Source organism: Lytechinus variegatus, chromosome 6 (assembly GCF_018143015.1).
Source record: "Lytechinus variegatus isolate NC3 chromosome 6, Lvar_3.0, whole genome shotgun sequence".
Lineage (NCBI taxonomy): Eukaryota > Metazoa > Echinodermata > Echinoidea > Temnopleuroida > Toxopneustidae > Lytechinus > Lytechinus variegatus.
In genome coordinates this window covers 11993403-12009475 of record NC_054745.1, presented here as the reverse complement: position 1 = coordinate 12009475, position 16073 = coordinate 11993403, and the positions used below count along the sequence as shown (strand labels likewise).

At 37.9% G+C, this 16073-nt stretch overlaps 1 protein-coding gene across 1 annotated transcript in view; it reads right to left on the bottom strand.

Moving 5' to 3' along the window:
- Positions 1-16073, bottom strand: part of LOC121417008 (nuclear pore complex protein Nup160-like) — a 73916-nt gene that overhangs the window by 9765 nt on the left and 48078 nt on the right. The window contains exons 20-28 of the mRNA XM_041610545.1: positions 14767-14985; positions 13592-13687; positions 11135-11229; positions 8501-8597; positions 7362-7467; positions 5273-5442; positions 3631-3697; positions 577-690; positions 1-89 (exon numbers count right to left, since the gene is read on the bottom strand). The exon at positions 1-89 is cut by the window's left edge and continues 38 nt beyond it. Of these exons, the coding sequence (XP_041466479.1) occupies positions 1-89; positions 577-690; positions 3631-3697; positions 5273-5442; positions 7362-7467; positions 8501-8597; positions 11135-11229; positions 13592-13687; positions 14767-14985 (1053 nt within the window). The remainder of the gene's footprint in view (positions 90-576; positions 691-3630; positions 3698-5272; positions 5443-7361; positions 7468-8500; positions 8598-11134; positions 11230-13591; positions 13688-14766; positions 14986-16073) is intronic.

Here is a 16073-nt window from a genome sequence, read left to right as displayed (position 1 = left end):
CCTGAATGTCTTGCAAACATCAATGGCTGTGTCATAGAGCCCGCTCTGAACCAAGAAGCTCACCGTTTCATCAACAGACATCTTAGAAGCTGTGATAGAATGATATACAAAGTAAAACACACAATGCACCGTTGTGACTTTCTTGGAGAATAATCAAGAATGAAGTCTTTATCACAAATTCAAACCTGTGCATTTTTTGCTTTATAAAACAAGGCCACAGTCAAAACTTGTAATAAAAACTTGTTATAGCACCTACTTGTTTTCATGGACTGCAAAGGCAAAGAAGTCACATCTGGGGAACACTTCATTAAAGGATTTGTCGGACGATTTATCCGGAAAGTCCCATTTTATCCGACAGTTACCACCATAGTATCATTGCCTCTCAGCCAATCAACATCAAGGAAAGCTGTCAGATCTGACAACTTGTCGCACAAAAATCTTGATGAAATGACAACACAAGTATAGTGAGTATGATATGTGCATTTAAGTGCACAAATAATCTTGGTCATATACAGGCCATATAGAGAGTTGCACAAATTCAAATGAGATGCTCCAGCCAATGAAATAAAAGCTTACTTGTCACATGAGCCATATCAGGCTGGTGATTGGCTAGTTTGATCTTAGCAGATATCAGCTGGTACTCTTTCTCCAAATCGCCAAGCTCCAGAACATCGACTTTCCGCCTTGGAACTAAACAAAGCGAAATTGAAAAGAAAAATTACTTAGAAGGTGGCAAAATGTGACAAAACCCCTTAATTTCTGATACTTGACACTGTGACACAGTCAAATCTGATTTAGTGATAACCTGTATAGAAAGACCATCTATCTATCAAGATCATAAGTTTGGTTTCACTTAAATTTCACATAAATTTTTCACCAATCAAACTCCATCTTATTTAAAAAACAATCAGTCTACACACTCCGATCATCAGATGGCAAGACCCAATTAAAACCAAGATTCCTCTTCACACTCGTCGGCAAACGCTTTGGAATAGCAGCACCCAATATTTGGAATAACATACCAAAAAGCATTCGTGAAATTGCCAATACCCCTGCGTTAAAGAAGCACCTGAAGTCATATTTCTTTAATGCATGATTTATTTTGTTTGTATGGTTTATGATTATGTTGTTTTATTATTGTATTCAATGTAAATTTTTGTAAAGCGCTATGGTACAAGCGTGAATAGCGTTTCTTAAATACAAGTATTATTATTATTAACACAAAAAAAAACTGTGGGTGGGCTGATTCAGCACCCCCCCCCTACCCTCGTAAAACCTTAGTCTTCAGTCTTTATTAATTCCCGACATAATAAAAAAGAATAATCATTAAATTAGCAAATTAAATTGAAGCATCAACATTGCTGTTTCACTGGTTAATCAACAATTTTAATCTTCTGAATCATAGCATTAATTGGTCTATCATATATTTATTATACATTGGCCATAAAAGGAAACAAGAAGCAATGAAGAAATATTACAGTTGGTAATTATTAGAACCAAAGTGTGATCAGAGACCCATAACACTTGGCTTATTGATCGATAATGGGGCTGATGTTTATGATTGATCAAGAAAAGAACGATATTAATGTTGCCAATTTGAAGAATAAGAAATGATCATGGCCCTGTAACAAAGCTGATGTACCACGAGGCTGATATTTTACAATTAATCATACACAATCAATAATACAAATCAGTCCTACTATAAACAATGGGTTCGGTTTATGTCACAAATTTAAACCTGTGCATTATTTGCTTCATAAATCAGAGTAGGATGGACTTGTAGTATGTATGCTATGTGCCCGAGCGAGTGCCTAAAAATCCTGGGCCTTGTCTTACAAAGAGTTACGATTGATCCAATCAATCACAACTATGGACGGCCAGCAACGTTAACATCTAAAATGCATGGTTGTTCAAAATATTTTCTAGTTATGTTGTATAATCACACATTTCTTATTCTCTTAAAGATTCAGTTTGATTCTCTTTGTTTACTAAGGACACCCTGCACATTTCCTGAAGAAAAAATTATGACATTGATGGATTTCCATAGTTGCGATTGATTGGATCAATCATAACTCTTTGTAAGACAGGGCCCAGGGGATGTCCCTGGATAGTTTTTATACAGCGTACCGAAGTGATGACATCACAAAAAATCTTTTTTAGCATTTCAGCATTTTGATACGTAATAATAATATGTCCATTTATATAGCGCAGTTACTATGTGCATATACTCAACTGCGCTTTGATACTTGGTATATTATTACCCCGGCTGTAGCTAATCCGTCATATTTATTGGCGCTAAAGCGTTCAAGGAATAAATCCTACCGGGTACCCATTCACCTCACCTGGGTCGAGTGCAGCACAATGTGGATGAATTTCTTGCTAAAGGAAATTACGCCATGGCTGGGATTCGAACCCACGACCCTCTGTTTCAAAGTCCGGAGACTAATCCACTGGGCCACAACGCTCCACATTTGGTAGAGCATGATGAAAAACCCCCACTTCCAAAATCTGGTGGGAATTGGTGCATGGAGGCCTTAAATATATGATATCATTAACACGTAATTAGCCCTAATGAAGTCAGTGTATTATTGGTCATATCTTAGGCCCACCAAATTTTGGTTGAGGGCTTTTTTCTTCATGCCCTACCCCAAAATGGTAAAGTGAAGATTGATGTCGTCGCACTCCGGTACTTTATTACAGGGCCATGATATTTGAAATAATTCATAGCCCTGTAAAATAAAACTAAGCAATTGATTGCAGTGATTACTGTGTATGATCAATCGCAAATACAAGCCCTGCAATTAATTGCTAAGCTTTGTGTAGAAACAGTGATTTTCCGTTTCAGAAAATTTCAAATTTCGTTTCAGCACGTCAGAAAACGGAAATTCTGTTTCCCCATAGACTTTGTACACACGGAAAAGTGACAATTCCGTTTACACATTGAAATAGCAAAATAACAACACGTACACTCGCACTGGTCAAAATTTGTATCTGCCACTGTACCAACAACTTAATACAATCCGTTCTAATCGGATCTATGTGAGTGCATATAATATTTTTACAAACACATTTAGCATGCATACATCCTCACCTTTCACATTAATAGCATTATTTTACTTTGAAATTAAATTTCATCGATAATTTTTGGGGATTTTAAACATCGTTATCATCAGTCAATGACTTTCACCATTCAACCATCTTGGATTTTAAGACCACGATATCGTGCTGTTACATCTTAGAACGTAGAGGGCAGCAACACACGACCGTGTTGCTGGAACATATGTGTGCATGTGAAGCCCAACCCAGCCGGCCGGGTACGGGCGCTGGGTACAATCGAGTGTGCTGATGTCGAGTGCAGTCACGATGTGTGAATTGTCATGATTGTAGCGAAGCACGATCGTGTTTTCTGGGGTTTTGTGGCCATTTAATATTCTCATTTTGTTGTGATTTTGGAGTAATTTCTGTTGCTATCCTGTGTATTTTGAGGGAAAATACGTTTTCCGTTTGAAATGCCACTTTCCGTTTCAAAAGGCCCTTTCCGTGAATTCCGTCCGTTTTTCCGCGATCGCGGAAAGTCACTGTCCTTATTTGTGTTACGCGGACCTGAATGGGTTCTATGTAGAAACCTACCTGGGTCACTGAGAGGGGTGCCCTCATAGTCTCTCTTGGGTGATAGCCCATTCATGTCCTCAGTTTTCTGCCATGAGAAAGGGTAGTTACCAGTCTTTGTGAAAATATGAGCAGTGAAAAATGTACACATCATTAAAAAGCATGCATTGAGAAACACACATGTAGACTGAAGTAGAGTAAAGCTTTTGTCTTTGTTTCAAATTTTCTGACATGAGAAATGGTAATTACCAGTCTCTCTCAAATCAATTAACAATGCACTCAATATAAAAGTACTTTCCAGTGAAGCAACGTATTATCTTCAAGATTATGATCATTGTTTTCAAGATTGTCCATAATGAAGCTCCACACTACATGGACTCTCTCATCCGCCTACATCAGTCAGAACGTCCCGGGCTTCGCTCGAGTACGGACATTACTCTACTCCATATTCCACGGACAAATACTAAAGCAGGTGATAATGCTTTTCAGACATGTGCCCCAAGACTCTGGAATGACCTTCCAAGATATATGAGACTTTCTCCTTCTTTGGAAGTATTTAAGAAACATCTCAAGACTCTGCTTTTTAATCAATAATATTTGTGTTAATAATACATGTATTAGTTATTATAATTTTGTATTCCATAACTGTGTAAAGCGCTGTGAAACGATTATATATTGTAAGAGCGCTATATAAATGAACATATTATTATTATTATTATTTTTATTATTATTATTATTATAAAAGTACATATTGAGACTTAAACAATGTCTTTGTATCCAGTTTTCTGCCATGAGGAAGGATATTCAACAGTCTTTTGATTAAACAAAAATGAACAACGTACCCATGAAAAAGTAAATATGAAAAGCACATTTGAAGACTTACATAAAGTCAAACCTCTGTCTTTGTATACGGTTTTCTGACATGAGAAAGGATAATTACCAGTCTTTTGTTCAAACCAGAATAAAAAGAGAAAAATACACGCTCTTGCATTTGATAAATCATCAGACAAATCATTTCAAAACTGCTTCTAATGATGAGAAAAATGTGAATTATTGAATTTATATCATATCAGGGTTCCCACAAAAATTTGAAAACAGAATTCCATGAATTTTCCATGACTAAATCACTGCTTTCCATGACTTCTCGTGACGTCCCGGGAGTAATGTAGAATCTAGGATGTCACAAAACTGGGAAAAATGGAAATCATAAACACCAATTATAATAGCAGAGTATGATCGCTAAGTATGAAAGTTGCGAGACATGACAAAAAACTGGAAAGCTGCCAAAGCCAAGAGGTAAATGCAATTCCATGACTTTTTTTTACAAATTTTCCAAAGTCCCTGACTTTCCATGACCACAAATTTTTCCAGGATTTTCCTTGACTGGGTGATTTCAAGTCCGTTGTTGGCGTTGGTGTTAGTGTTGATATTTCAATAGCTTCCCTTAGCTCCAACCTATTCTGAGTTTGTAAAAATGATCCAAATAACATTATTGACATCTCAACAACCAGTGAGTGACTTTTCAGGACCATCTTCATTTTATGTTTGGTGTTATACTCATGTAAAAATTGACCTAACACCAACACCAAAAGGTCAACACCGAACTTGAAATCACCCACTGTGGGAACCCTGCACATCTATATCGACCTTCTTTTCAACTTACAATGCCTTCCATTTCGCTGGCTGCAGGTTTGACAATCCAAGCATTATCCGTATGTAGCAACCTAAGTGAATTCATGGCAGTGAGGTAGCAGCTTTCTTGTCTCTTCAGGCTCTCCACCCCGACGATCTCCTGAGCCAGTCGGGTCGCTTGCTCGTACATGACGCTACCAGCTAAAGAGGTGATAAAGAACAATTACATCTGGATTCCAAGCATTTCAAGAAAATAAATTTCCCTGATATTTCCCTGATTAAGTTAAAAAAATTCTATGATAACCATTCAACTTATTTCTGGTTCTGATTTAATTGGTGTCGCACTTCTCCCGTTGGGCTTTTTAGTGTACACAATCATGCTTATAGTTAGAGGCCTTAAAAAGATCATTGTCATGAACTACAACTACTTGAACTGTAGTCAAATATGCTAAACTAAAAAACATTAAAATCAAAGCCAGCCGTCCAATGAATATTGTTTGGATATGCAACAAAATATTATAACTGAGTCTGACTAATTACTTTTGACTTTCGAGCCAATTAAATTCCTTGAATTTTCCCATACTGGAATCCTAAATTTTCCTGTGTATGTTCAGACAGGTTGAAATCCAGACAAGACAGCCATTTCAAGAACTTTGAAAGCAATAATCGCTGATGTGGTCTTACGGTACACCATGTGGAGTGTTATGGAAACAGTGGATAGAAGAGAAGAAATGGACAGGCGAAAAAGTGGAGATTTGAGAGTAGAGTATTCTTTCTTGAAAATAGTCCTGAAGACACTCCTAAAGACGGACAGTCAACCTGTCCGAAACGTCGAGTCTCTCTACTACTCATCATCTCTACTCGCCGACTGAAGCCAGCATCTCCTCATCAGCTCTACTACTCAAGCTGTTCTCAACTCATCAATTCCTTCTGGTTTACAGTCCTTTTCAGGACTACTTTCAAGAAAGAATACTCTACTCTCAAATCTCAAATTTCTCGCCTATCCATTAAAAAAAATTTTTTTTTTGCCTATCCATTTCTTCTCTTCTTCTATCCACTGTTTCTATAACACTCCACATGGTGTAACGTAAACCACATCAGTGATTGTACATGCCACCATGCAAACCTTCAAACAACATTTGAAAGTAATGTTATAAAGGGTCACAAGGGCACATCTACATGTAGGATTTCAAAGTAAAAGAGCAAACTTGTAACAGAGAGTGCATAGATGGCCATTTCTAGGCTATACCAACAGGGATGTTCAATGGATGGGGGGAGGGCAAGAGCCCCTTGCATCCCCGTCTAGATCAGTGACTGAAGTAATGTTACACACAATTGTTACATAGCACAAATCTTGACAATTATATGTGCTATTTGATATTTGAGAAAACCCAGAGCAAATTTTTTTTCTACTAGCTTAATTATCCAATCTTGACAATTATATGTGTTATTTGATATTTGTATATTGTATTTTGAGAAAACCCAGAGCAGATGTTATGTTTTTTTCTACTAGCTTAAGTGTCAAATCTTGACAATTATGTGTGCTATTTGATATTTGTATATCGTATTTTGAGAAAACCCAGAGCTAATGTTTTTTTTCTACTAGCTTTAGTGTCCGTAATCTGGAACCATATGATTCCAATAATCAGAGTCAGACTCACCAAACAATAAAGCATACAAAAAATATTAATCTAAAAAAAAACATGCCTTTTCTTGAATAACAAATAGCTTTGAATACTTGTGAAACAACTTCCCTGACATGTGTTGTGGCCCAGTGGATTAGTCTCCGGACATTGAAACAGAAGGTCGTGGGTTCGAATCCCAACCATGGCATAATTTCCTTTAGCAAGAAATTGATCCACAATGTGCTGCACTCAACCCAGGTGAGGTAAATGGGTACCTGGCAGGAATCTTCCTTGAAATGCAGCGCGCGTAACAGCTGCACTGCTAAAGCCAGGGTAATTATGCTGCATATACTGTAGAGCGCTTAGAGACTTCTGACAAAGTAAGTATAAAGCGCTATATAAGCAAGTATAATTAATTATTTTATTATAAAAAAAAAGATTGGTCATGAGATTGCTCAAAACAATCAAAAGGGAAATATAAAAAAACTATCTCACCCTGTCTATAGTTGCCTCTTATTGTATGGAATGCAAAGAGCAGGTCATAGTAATTGATAGTTAATAGATCCACAGACCGAGCTCTCGACTCAATGATGCCAACAATCTAAAACAAAACAAAACAAAAAATACATGTGCAATCAATAAAGTTGATACCATGTCAACCATGCTTTAATCGTCAAGGGGAACCAAAAGAAATTTTATCAAGAAAATGTTCAATTGACTGAATACATTGTTGGATAGAATGAATTTGAATAAGCCTTTCATATAGATAAAGGCCACCGCACACTTTACGACTGTTTGCGATCGGACTTTTGAACAAATCACATTTTGCTCCTTTTCTGAAAATGTGAATGGAACACATCATTTCATTTGAGGTTAAAATTAATTGAAAGAATACTAATATAACAATTTTGAAAGATTGCAAATCTTTATTTTGGAGTACAGGCCAAATCAAATCATATATAGCCAATCATATGACTGCTATGACGTCATGACGACTAGATATTAAATTCGCTTTTATTCTAATAAGGATGATAGCATAGTCACAGATTTAAACATAGGTATTCGTATGATGATTTCGAACATTACACAGTAAGATATTTGAAGTCTCAATATTAGCGTTTTATTCCATAATTGAGTTTCAAAACAATCGTAAGGTGTGCGGTCACCTTAACGAGGATAACATCCAATTAATGAATTAAGTCACTTGAGTGCAAAGACTGGAAAATAACTGCACAATGCAGTACCCCCTTCAAATATGATCTTTAGATGTGAAAGAAAGAACGTTGTTCCAGCCTTGGGAACCTCTGTCATATCGTCGCACGCACCATGAACCGTCCTCTCTGCGCACTTTGATGCGAAAGTTAAGCGCACTGTATTTATTCCACAAACCGTCCCCTCTGTTACGTTGCCCACTGTGGCGTAAATAATTAACTTCAAGAAAATATAAAGATACAGGATGAAACTTTGGAACCTGAACTTTTAAACAAAGACACTGGTAAATAATTTGCTTTCCTTGTAGGTGCCCTTATTGTTGGTTAAAAAACCCTTTTTTTAAAATGCGTTTTCGGCAAAAGTAACTTTCGCATCGAAGTGCGCAGAGAGGACGGTTCGTGGTGCGTGCGACGATATTTTACCTCATCATGAAGATCAATGTAGGGATACTGGCAGAGTTGTTTCATCCGTCCTTGCTCACATAAAACCACAACAAACTGACGTAAACAGTCTCTCCTCCTTTAACAAAATAAAGAAAATAACAATCATAATATCAATCAACAGTGGATACAATTTTTAAAAATACAGTGTATATGGTCATCAAAAGGATTATTATTGTTACATAAGATAAATGGTGACAATTTAACAAGTGGAACGCCTCTGGCAGTCTCACCTGCATTACGCAATATAGCAGCAGTGCTTCCTTTGAAAGACAGCTAATGAATAATTATTCACAGAAGAAAACATTAATATTGAAATATTAAAATATGTCGATTGACCCAAAATGACTTTTAACCATGATCATGTGACCTCAGGATTATGCAAAACTATGATTCATACTTGATTAGCCTTATGTCGATGTTTCATGAGCAAGTACCATGAACTTCCTAGGTTATTACGCCAATTCAACACATACTCCAAAAACGGCCAGAGTTCATTGACCTTTAAATGACCTTTGACCTTGGCCATGTTCCTAAAACACACACAGGGTATTCAGGGATACACTGCTGCTTTTATGTCCAAGTTTCATGAACTAAACTCATAGACTTAAAGTTATGATGACAATTCCACAAATACCCCCAAAATTACCAAAGTTTGTTGACTTTAAATGACCTCTGACCTTGGTCATGTCACCTGAAATTAGCACAGGTTGTTCAAGGATACTTGATTTATGTCCAAGTTTCATGAACTAGATCCATAAAATTTCAAAGTTATGATGACAATCCCTCAAATACCCCCCCCCCCCCATATGGCCAAAGTTCTTGACCCTTAGTGACCTTTGACCTTGGCCATGTTCCTGAAACACACACAGGGGATTCAGGGATACATGGTCGCTCTTATGTCCAAGTTTCATGAACTAGATCCATAAACTTTTAAAGTTATGAGAATTCCTCAAATAACCCCAACATGGCCAAAGTTTGTTGACCCTAAGTGACCTTTAACCTTGGCCATGTGACGCGAAACACAGGGAGGATATTCAGTGATACACTATTACCCTTATGTGTAAGTTTTATGAACTAAGTCCATATACTTTTGAAGTTATGACAACATTTCAAAAGCTTTACCTTGGTTAAGATTTCGATATTGATTCCCCATCATTGTCTCAGTTCACTGACTCTAAATGACCTTTGACCTTCATAATGTGACCTGAAACTCAGGCAGGATGTTAAGTAATACTTGATTACCCTTATGTCTAAGTTTCATGAACTAGGTCCATATACTTTCTAAGTTATGACGATATTTCTAAGTTATGACGATATTTCAAAATCTTGGTTAAGATTACAATGTTGACGATGCCGCCACCGTCGGAAAAGCGGCGCCTGTAGTATGGTGTCGACTTTGTACAGAATCCTATATTAGATGACCACCCAAATGTCTGTTTGCATAAATCAAAGATATGTGCTAATGCATTCTGGTAGCAATCATGTAATTGCCGAGAAATTAGCAAAATAAGCACAGGATGTTCAGCATTTTCCCAAGCAATAATAATACGATGCCCCACATGTGCATATCCGTGTAGGTGATGTACAGTACGATCATTTGTCAGCTTTCAATTTCATATTTCAGAGTTCAGTCTATGTAACTGTACCTGGGTCCCGTAACACAAAGATTAGCGATTGATTGTATGCTTGATTTTTACGATTGATTGTACATTGTAGTCAACACACCAACGTGTTGGCTCAGTTGGTAGAGCGTCCGTCTAACAACCGGGAGGTTGGGGGTTCAAACCCGGCCACGTCAGACCAAAAGACGTTAAAAGATGGGAGTTGCTGCTACCCTGTTTGGCGTTCAACACCTAAAGGGCTAGAGCCTCGTCGATCTGGCGCTGCACGATGGCTGCCCGGCACAAGATCAATTGGGCAAAGCAAATTTTCGGAGTATTTCATGTCTATTTTGAACAACAAATTATGGATTTTCATTTTCATGCAATCAATCGTGAAAATTTGTCCTACGATCATTGCTAAGATTTGTGCTATGGGCTCCAGATCTACATCCAAGATGGTACAGTGACAACTAATTTTGGTTTTACAGACTTTCTCAGGATATCAGTGTTCACTGCAAGTACAATTATTCAATTATCTTTGAAAGATAAGTTTGAAATAAGTCCCACATGTAGACTTCAATGGTGTTGCCATGAAAATCTACATAAGGGACTAAACTATTTACAGAGTTCAAATTCAAATAAGAGTCAGGAAAGAGGTGAGTATTCTTCATTTTTCTGATAGTTTTCAACTAAAGAAAAATAATTTCAAGGAATTATGGAAAAACAGATGGCCATTTAAAAATTTTTTTTTAGGAGCATTATTTTTTGCTCTCCTTATTTTTTTAGGAGCGCGGTAGAAGCGCCAGCACGATCGCGCTCCTCAAAAATGAAGGTCTGGTAACTTTATAATTATCCCTACATGATATGATTTGATAAAATTTGACCTCTCATCCTTCAGGGTCAGGGTTAGAGGCCTTTGCTAATTAAACCTCATCATTGCAATCCAGTTCAAAATGGTGTATCTTTATAATTATCTCTACATGATATGATTTGATAAAATTTGACCTCTTACCTTTCAGGGTCAGGGTTAGAGGTCATGGCTGAGTAAGCCTCATCATTGTGACCCAGTTCAAGATGGTACTTGAATATTTTCACCCACAAGGTTGGCTGTGATATATATAAAATAAAACAATTAATTACATTGATATAAACAAGTGGAATGCCTCTGGCCGTCTCACCTGCATCACGCGGTTCAATATAGCAGCAGTGCTGACTTTGAATACTACTCTAACTAGCACAAGATGTTCAGTGATACATGGTTACTCTTATGTCCACTTTTTATGAACTAGACCAATAAACTTACAGAGATATGATGGTTATTCAACAAAAAACCCCAACATGGCCAAAGTTCATTGACCTTACATGACCTTTGACCTTGATCATGTGACCTGAAACTCGAACAGGATATTCAGTGATACTTGATTACTCTTATGTACAAGTTTCATGAATCAGATCCATAAACTTTCAAAGTTATGATGGTAATTCAACAGATACACCCAATTCGGCCAAAGTTCATTGACCTTTGACCTTGGTCATGTGACCTGAAACGCGCACAGGATGTTCAGTGATACTTGATTACTCTAATGTCCAAGTTTAATGAACTAGACCAATAAACTTTCAAAGTTATGATGGTAATTCAACAGATACCCCCGATTCGGCCAAAGTTCATTGACCCTAAATGACCTTTGACCTTAATCATGAGACCTGAAACTCGCACAAAATTTTCAGTGATGCTTGATTACTATTATGTCCAAGTTTCATGAATCAGATCCATAAACTTTCAAAGTTATAATGGGAATTCAACAGATATCCCCAATTCGGCCAAAGTTCATTGACCCTAAATGACCTTTGACCTTGGTCATGTGACGTGAAACTAATGCAGGATGTTCAGTGATACTTGATTAACCTTATGTCCAAGTTTCATGAACTAGGTCCTTATATTTTCTAAGTTATGATGACATTTCAAAAACTTAACCTCAGGTTAAGATTTCGATGTTGATTCCTCCAACATGGTCTAAGTTCATTGACCCTAAATGACCTTTGACCTTGGTCATGTGACATGAAACTCTAATAGGATATTCAGTCATACTTGATTAACCTTATGGCCAAGTTTTATTAACTAGGTCCATATACTTTCTAAGTTATGACGTCATTTCAAAAACTTAACCTCAGGTTAAGATTTGATGTTGACGCCGCCGTCGGAAAAGCGGCGCCTATAGTCTCACTTTGCTTCGCAGGTGAGACAAAAATTGAATTAAGAGTTAAGTACACTTGTCACACTTATTAACTTGATAGATTCTTCATTGCACAGTCAATTTCATGTCTCCGCCATTGCTAGATCAAGAATGTATTACACATCTGACTTCTAAAATTTAAGATGACCTCTGCGACTTTTGACCTCTTGACCCTAAAATCTACCAAGATCATCCTTATTCGCAAATGTATACAACAATGTCAACAATAGTCAACTTAACAGTGCGAGAGCATGATTACCTTGGCGAAAGACGATTTGTTTGCAAGCTGGCTTTAATGGAGATTTCTTTCTATGGGGTTCAAGTATGTTAAAGAAAATAAAATGTATGCACTGACATGATAGCACCAGTCCCGTTTCAATGCGTAATACATTCTTCTTAATTTGAAAGTCCAGCGCCCTCCCCCCCTTCATCATTGACGGTTGATGCAAATTACAGTTTATTGGGGTTTTTTTTAACCAAACATGTCAAAGGTGTCAATAATTACAAATAAAATGAACTGAAAAAAATGTTGAAAAAGGCAGAAATTGAATGAGAACTTATAGAAATGAACTGAGATTAAGCTGAAATTCAAAAGTAAAAATAGCTGAAATCAGCTAAACAGATGTACTGGAGCATGTGTAGAGCAGTAGCGTTAAAATTTGCGTTTCAAATTCAGCCATTCCAGAGTAATAGACCAGTTCATAGTTACTTCATGGGCAATTTTGGTCAAATGACCTTTCATTTCTTTCATCATGATAGGCAGATTTCAAAGCAAGATATTACGTAAGCTTGCCTTACATAGCAGGATGAAGAAATTGAATAGACCAGGTGTCTAGAATAGCACACCAATGAACACTTAATGAAGGTTTTGTTGCATTCCTACTTTGAATGCATATCTCAGCATGTTGCACAATGTACTTGACAAAATGTGAAATACCAGTCGTTCGTGGAAGCATTGTTGTTTTTTGTGGATGTAAATGAAAACGACAATTCAAAAGAATATATGAATAATCAAGACATCAAAGTTGGTGCTTATCTCATTATTTTAAAGCACCATGTCACTTTAGTACAAATGACCTTCTTCTGATCATGCGTAGAATCTTTTGATCATGCGCAGAAAGGAACTACGAAGTGGCTTATAGGCAATAATTAACCCATTGCCTACTGGAATTACGTGGCCTCTGTACAAAATCTGCGGGAAATTTTAGAATTCGGTAGTCAACCGGTTAACATACCAGATTGGGGTCATCTGTATCAGCAGCACTCAAAGCAGTCTTAGCCAATGAGATCACAAGCTCTCGCAATTCAAACTGCTCCAGCAGACCAATCACCTGAAGAAAAAAAAGAGGAAAGAGAAATTGTAGCCTGATGTTAAATGGAAGAAAATAAATATTTGTTTGATCTGCAACAGCCCCCAGGGGTCGTTGCAAAGAGCAGCAGAAGCTATTAAATTTGTATTTGCAGCAGTCCTCCTAATAATTGATTGTATTAATATTATCTTTATTTTTTAACATCATCATCCCCATCATCCCTCCTTCCCTTACCTTTAGATGGTTAAGTCTCCAGCTTCTTCTCTGCAGTCAGAGAAGCCTATTAAGCAGGAAATCCTCTGTGACTCACCTGCTGGAACCACCCCCCCCCCTCCCATCCTCGTTCCTCACCTTCAGATGGTAAAGGTTCTCCAGCTTCTTTCCCTGTAGCTCTGTAGTTCTTAGAAGCCTGTTCAGCAGGAAGTCCTCTGCCCCAGTCCTGTGACTCACTTCCTGGAACTACCCCTTCCCCTCCCATCCTCGTTCCTCACCTTCAGATGGTAAAGGATCTCCAGCTTCTTTCTCTGTAGCTCTGTAGTTCTAAGAAGCCTGATCAGCAGGAAATCCTCTGCTCCTATCCTCTGACTCACTTCCTGGAACTACCCCTCCCCCTCATCCCTCCCATCCTCCTTCCTCACCTTCAGATGGTAAAGGATCTCCAGCTTCTTTCTCTGTAGCTCTGTAGTTCTAAGAAGCCTGATCAGCAGGAAATCCTCTGCTCCTATCCTCTGACTCACTTCCTGGAACTACCCCTCCCCCCTCATCCCTCCCATCCTCCTTCCTCACCTTCAGATGGTAAAGGATCTCCAGCTTCTTTCTCTGTAGCTCTGTAGTTCTAAGAAGCCTGATCAGCAGGAAATCCTCTGCTCCTATCCTCTGACTCACTTCCTGGAACTACCCCTCCCACCCATCCCCCCTCATCCCTCCCATCCTCCTTCCTCACCTTCAGATGGTAAAGGATCTCCAGCTTCTTTCCCTGTAGCTCTGTAGTTCTTAGAAGCCTGTTCAGCAGGAAGTCCTCTGCCCCAGTCCTCTGACTCACTTCCTGGAACTACCCCTCCTACCCCTCCCCCCTCATCCCTCCCCTCCTTGTTCCTCACCTTCAGATGGTAAAGGGTCTCCAGCTTCTTCCCCTGTAGCTCCGTAGTTCTTAGAAGCCTATTCAGCAGGAAATCCTCTGCTCCTATTCTCTGACTCGCCTCCTGGAAGCATCCCAAGGCTTTGACAGGCTCACCGGTGTTCAGGTAGCAGTGAGCTCGTAGGAACTGACGGGACGCTGCGTTCCACTCGCACCATGGCGACAGGAGACGGATGTAACCCTGGGTGGAGAGCGTGAGAATCACATAAATACTAATGTACAATGCGGGGTCTGTAGAGGTGAGACTAAATTCACTCATCTACTGTGACTGATTGTAATTTGACACAGAAAGAGACATTGGAGTCTAGTCTTCACTCCAAATATGGTATAATTTGTGTGTGTGTCAAATTAGAGTCTGTTTTGGCAGACTACACACCCAACCCAAGAACCTTTAAAGGTCAAGCCCACCCCAGGAAAATGCTGGCTTGAATAAATAGAGAAAAATCAAACTAGCATAGTGCTGAAAATTTGATCAAATTCGGATGTAAAATAAGAAAGTTATGACATTTTAAAGTTTCGCTTATTTTTCACAAAACAGTGATATGCACAACTAGGCGAGTCAGTTGATGATGTCCATCACTCACTATTTCTTTTGTTTTTTATTGTTTGAATTATACAATATTTGTTTTTTTTATAGATTTGACTATAAGGACTTGACTGAACCATATAGTATTAAAAATTGCTAATTCCACATGTTCAGTGAGGAATTAATCGTTGTATCACTTGACAATGAGAAAATTAGAATATTTCATATAATAAAATACAAAAGAAATAGTGAGTGGATGACGTCACAGTCTCCTCATTTGCATACCAGCCATGCAGGATGTGCATATAACTGTTTTGTGAAATTAAGCGAAACTTTAAAATGCCATAACTTTCTTATTTTACATCCGATTTTGATGAAATTTTCAGTGTTATGCTGGTTGGATTTTTCTCTTTTTATTCAAATCAACTTTTTGTTGGGGTGGATCCCTTGTCAAAACTCTCATCTGCCGAAAAACGTTTTGCTGTAGCAGCTGCCAAGACTTGAAATGCTATCCCCCTTTCAATAAGAAATGCTTCCAGTGTTATTGGCTTCAAATCTTCCCGTTAAGACATACCATTTTCCTCATTAATTAATTTCCCTTTTTATCTTGAATATTGTAGTAATTATTGCAAATGTTAAATTATTATCCATACAATGTACCCGCTATGATACTTTTTGTTTTTAGCGCCTCTAAATACCCATTATTATTATTATTATTAGGTGATCTGTCAATCGACAGATCA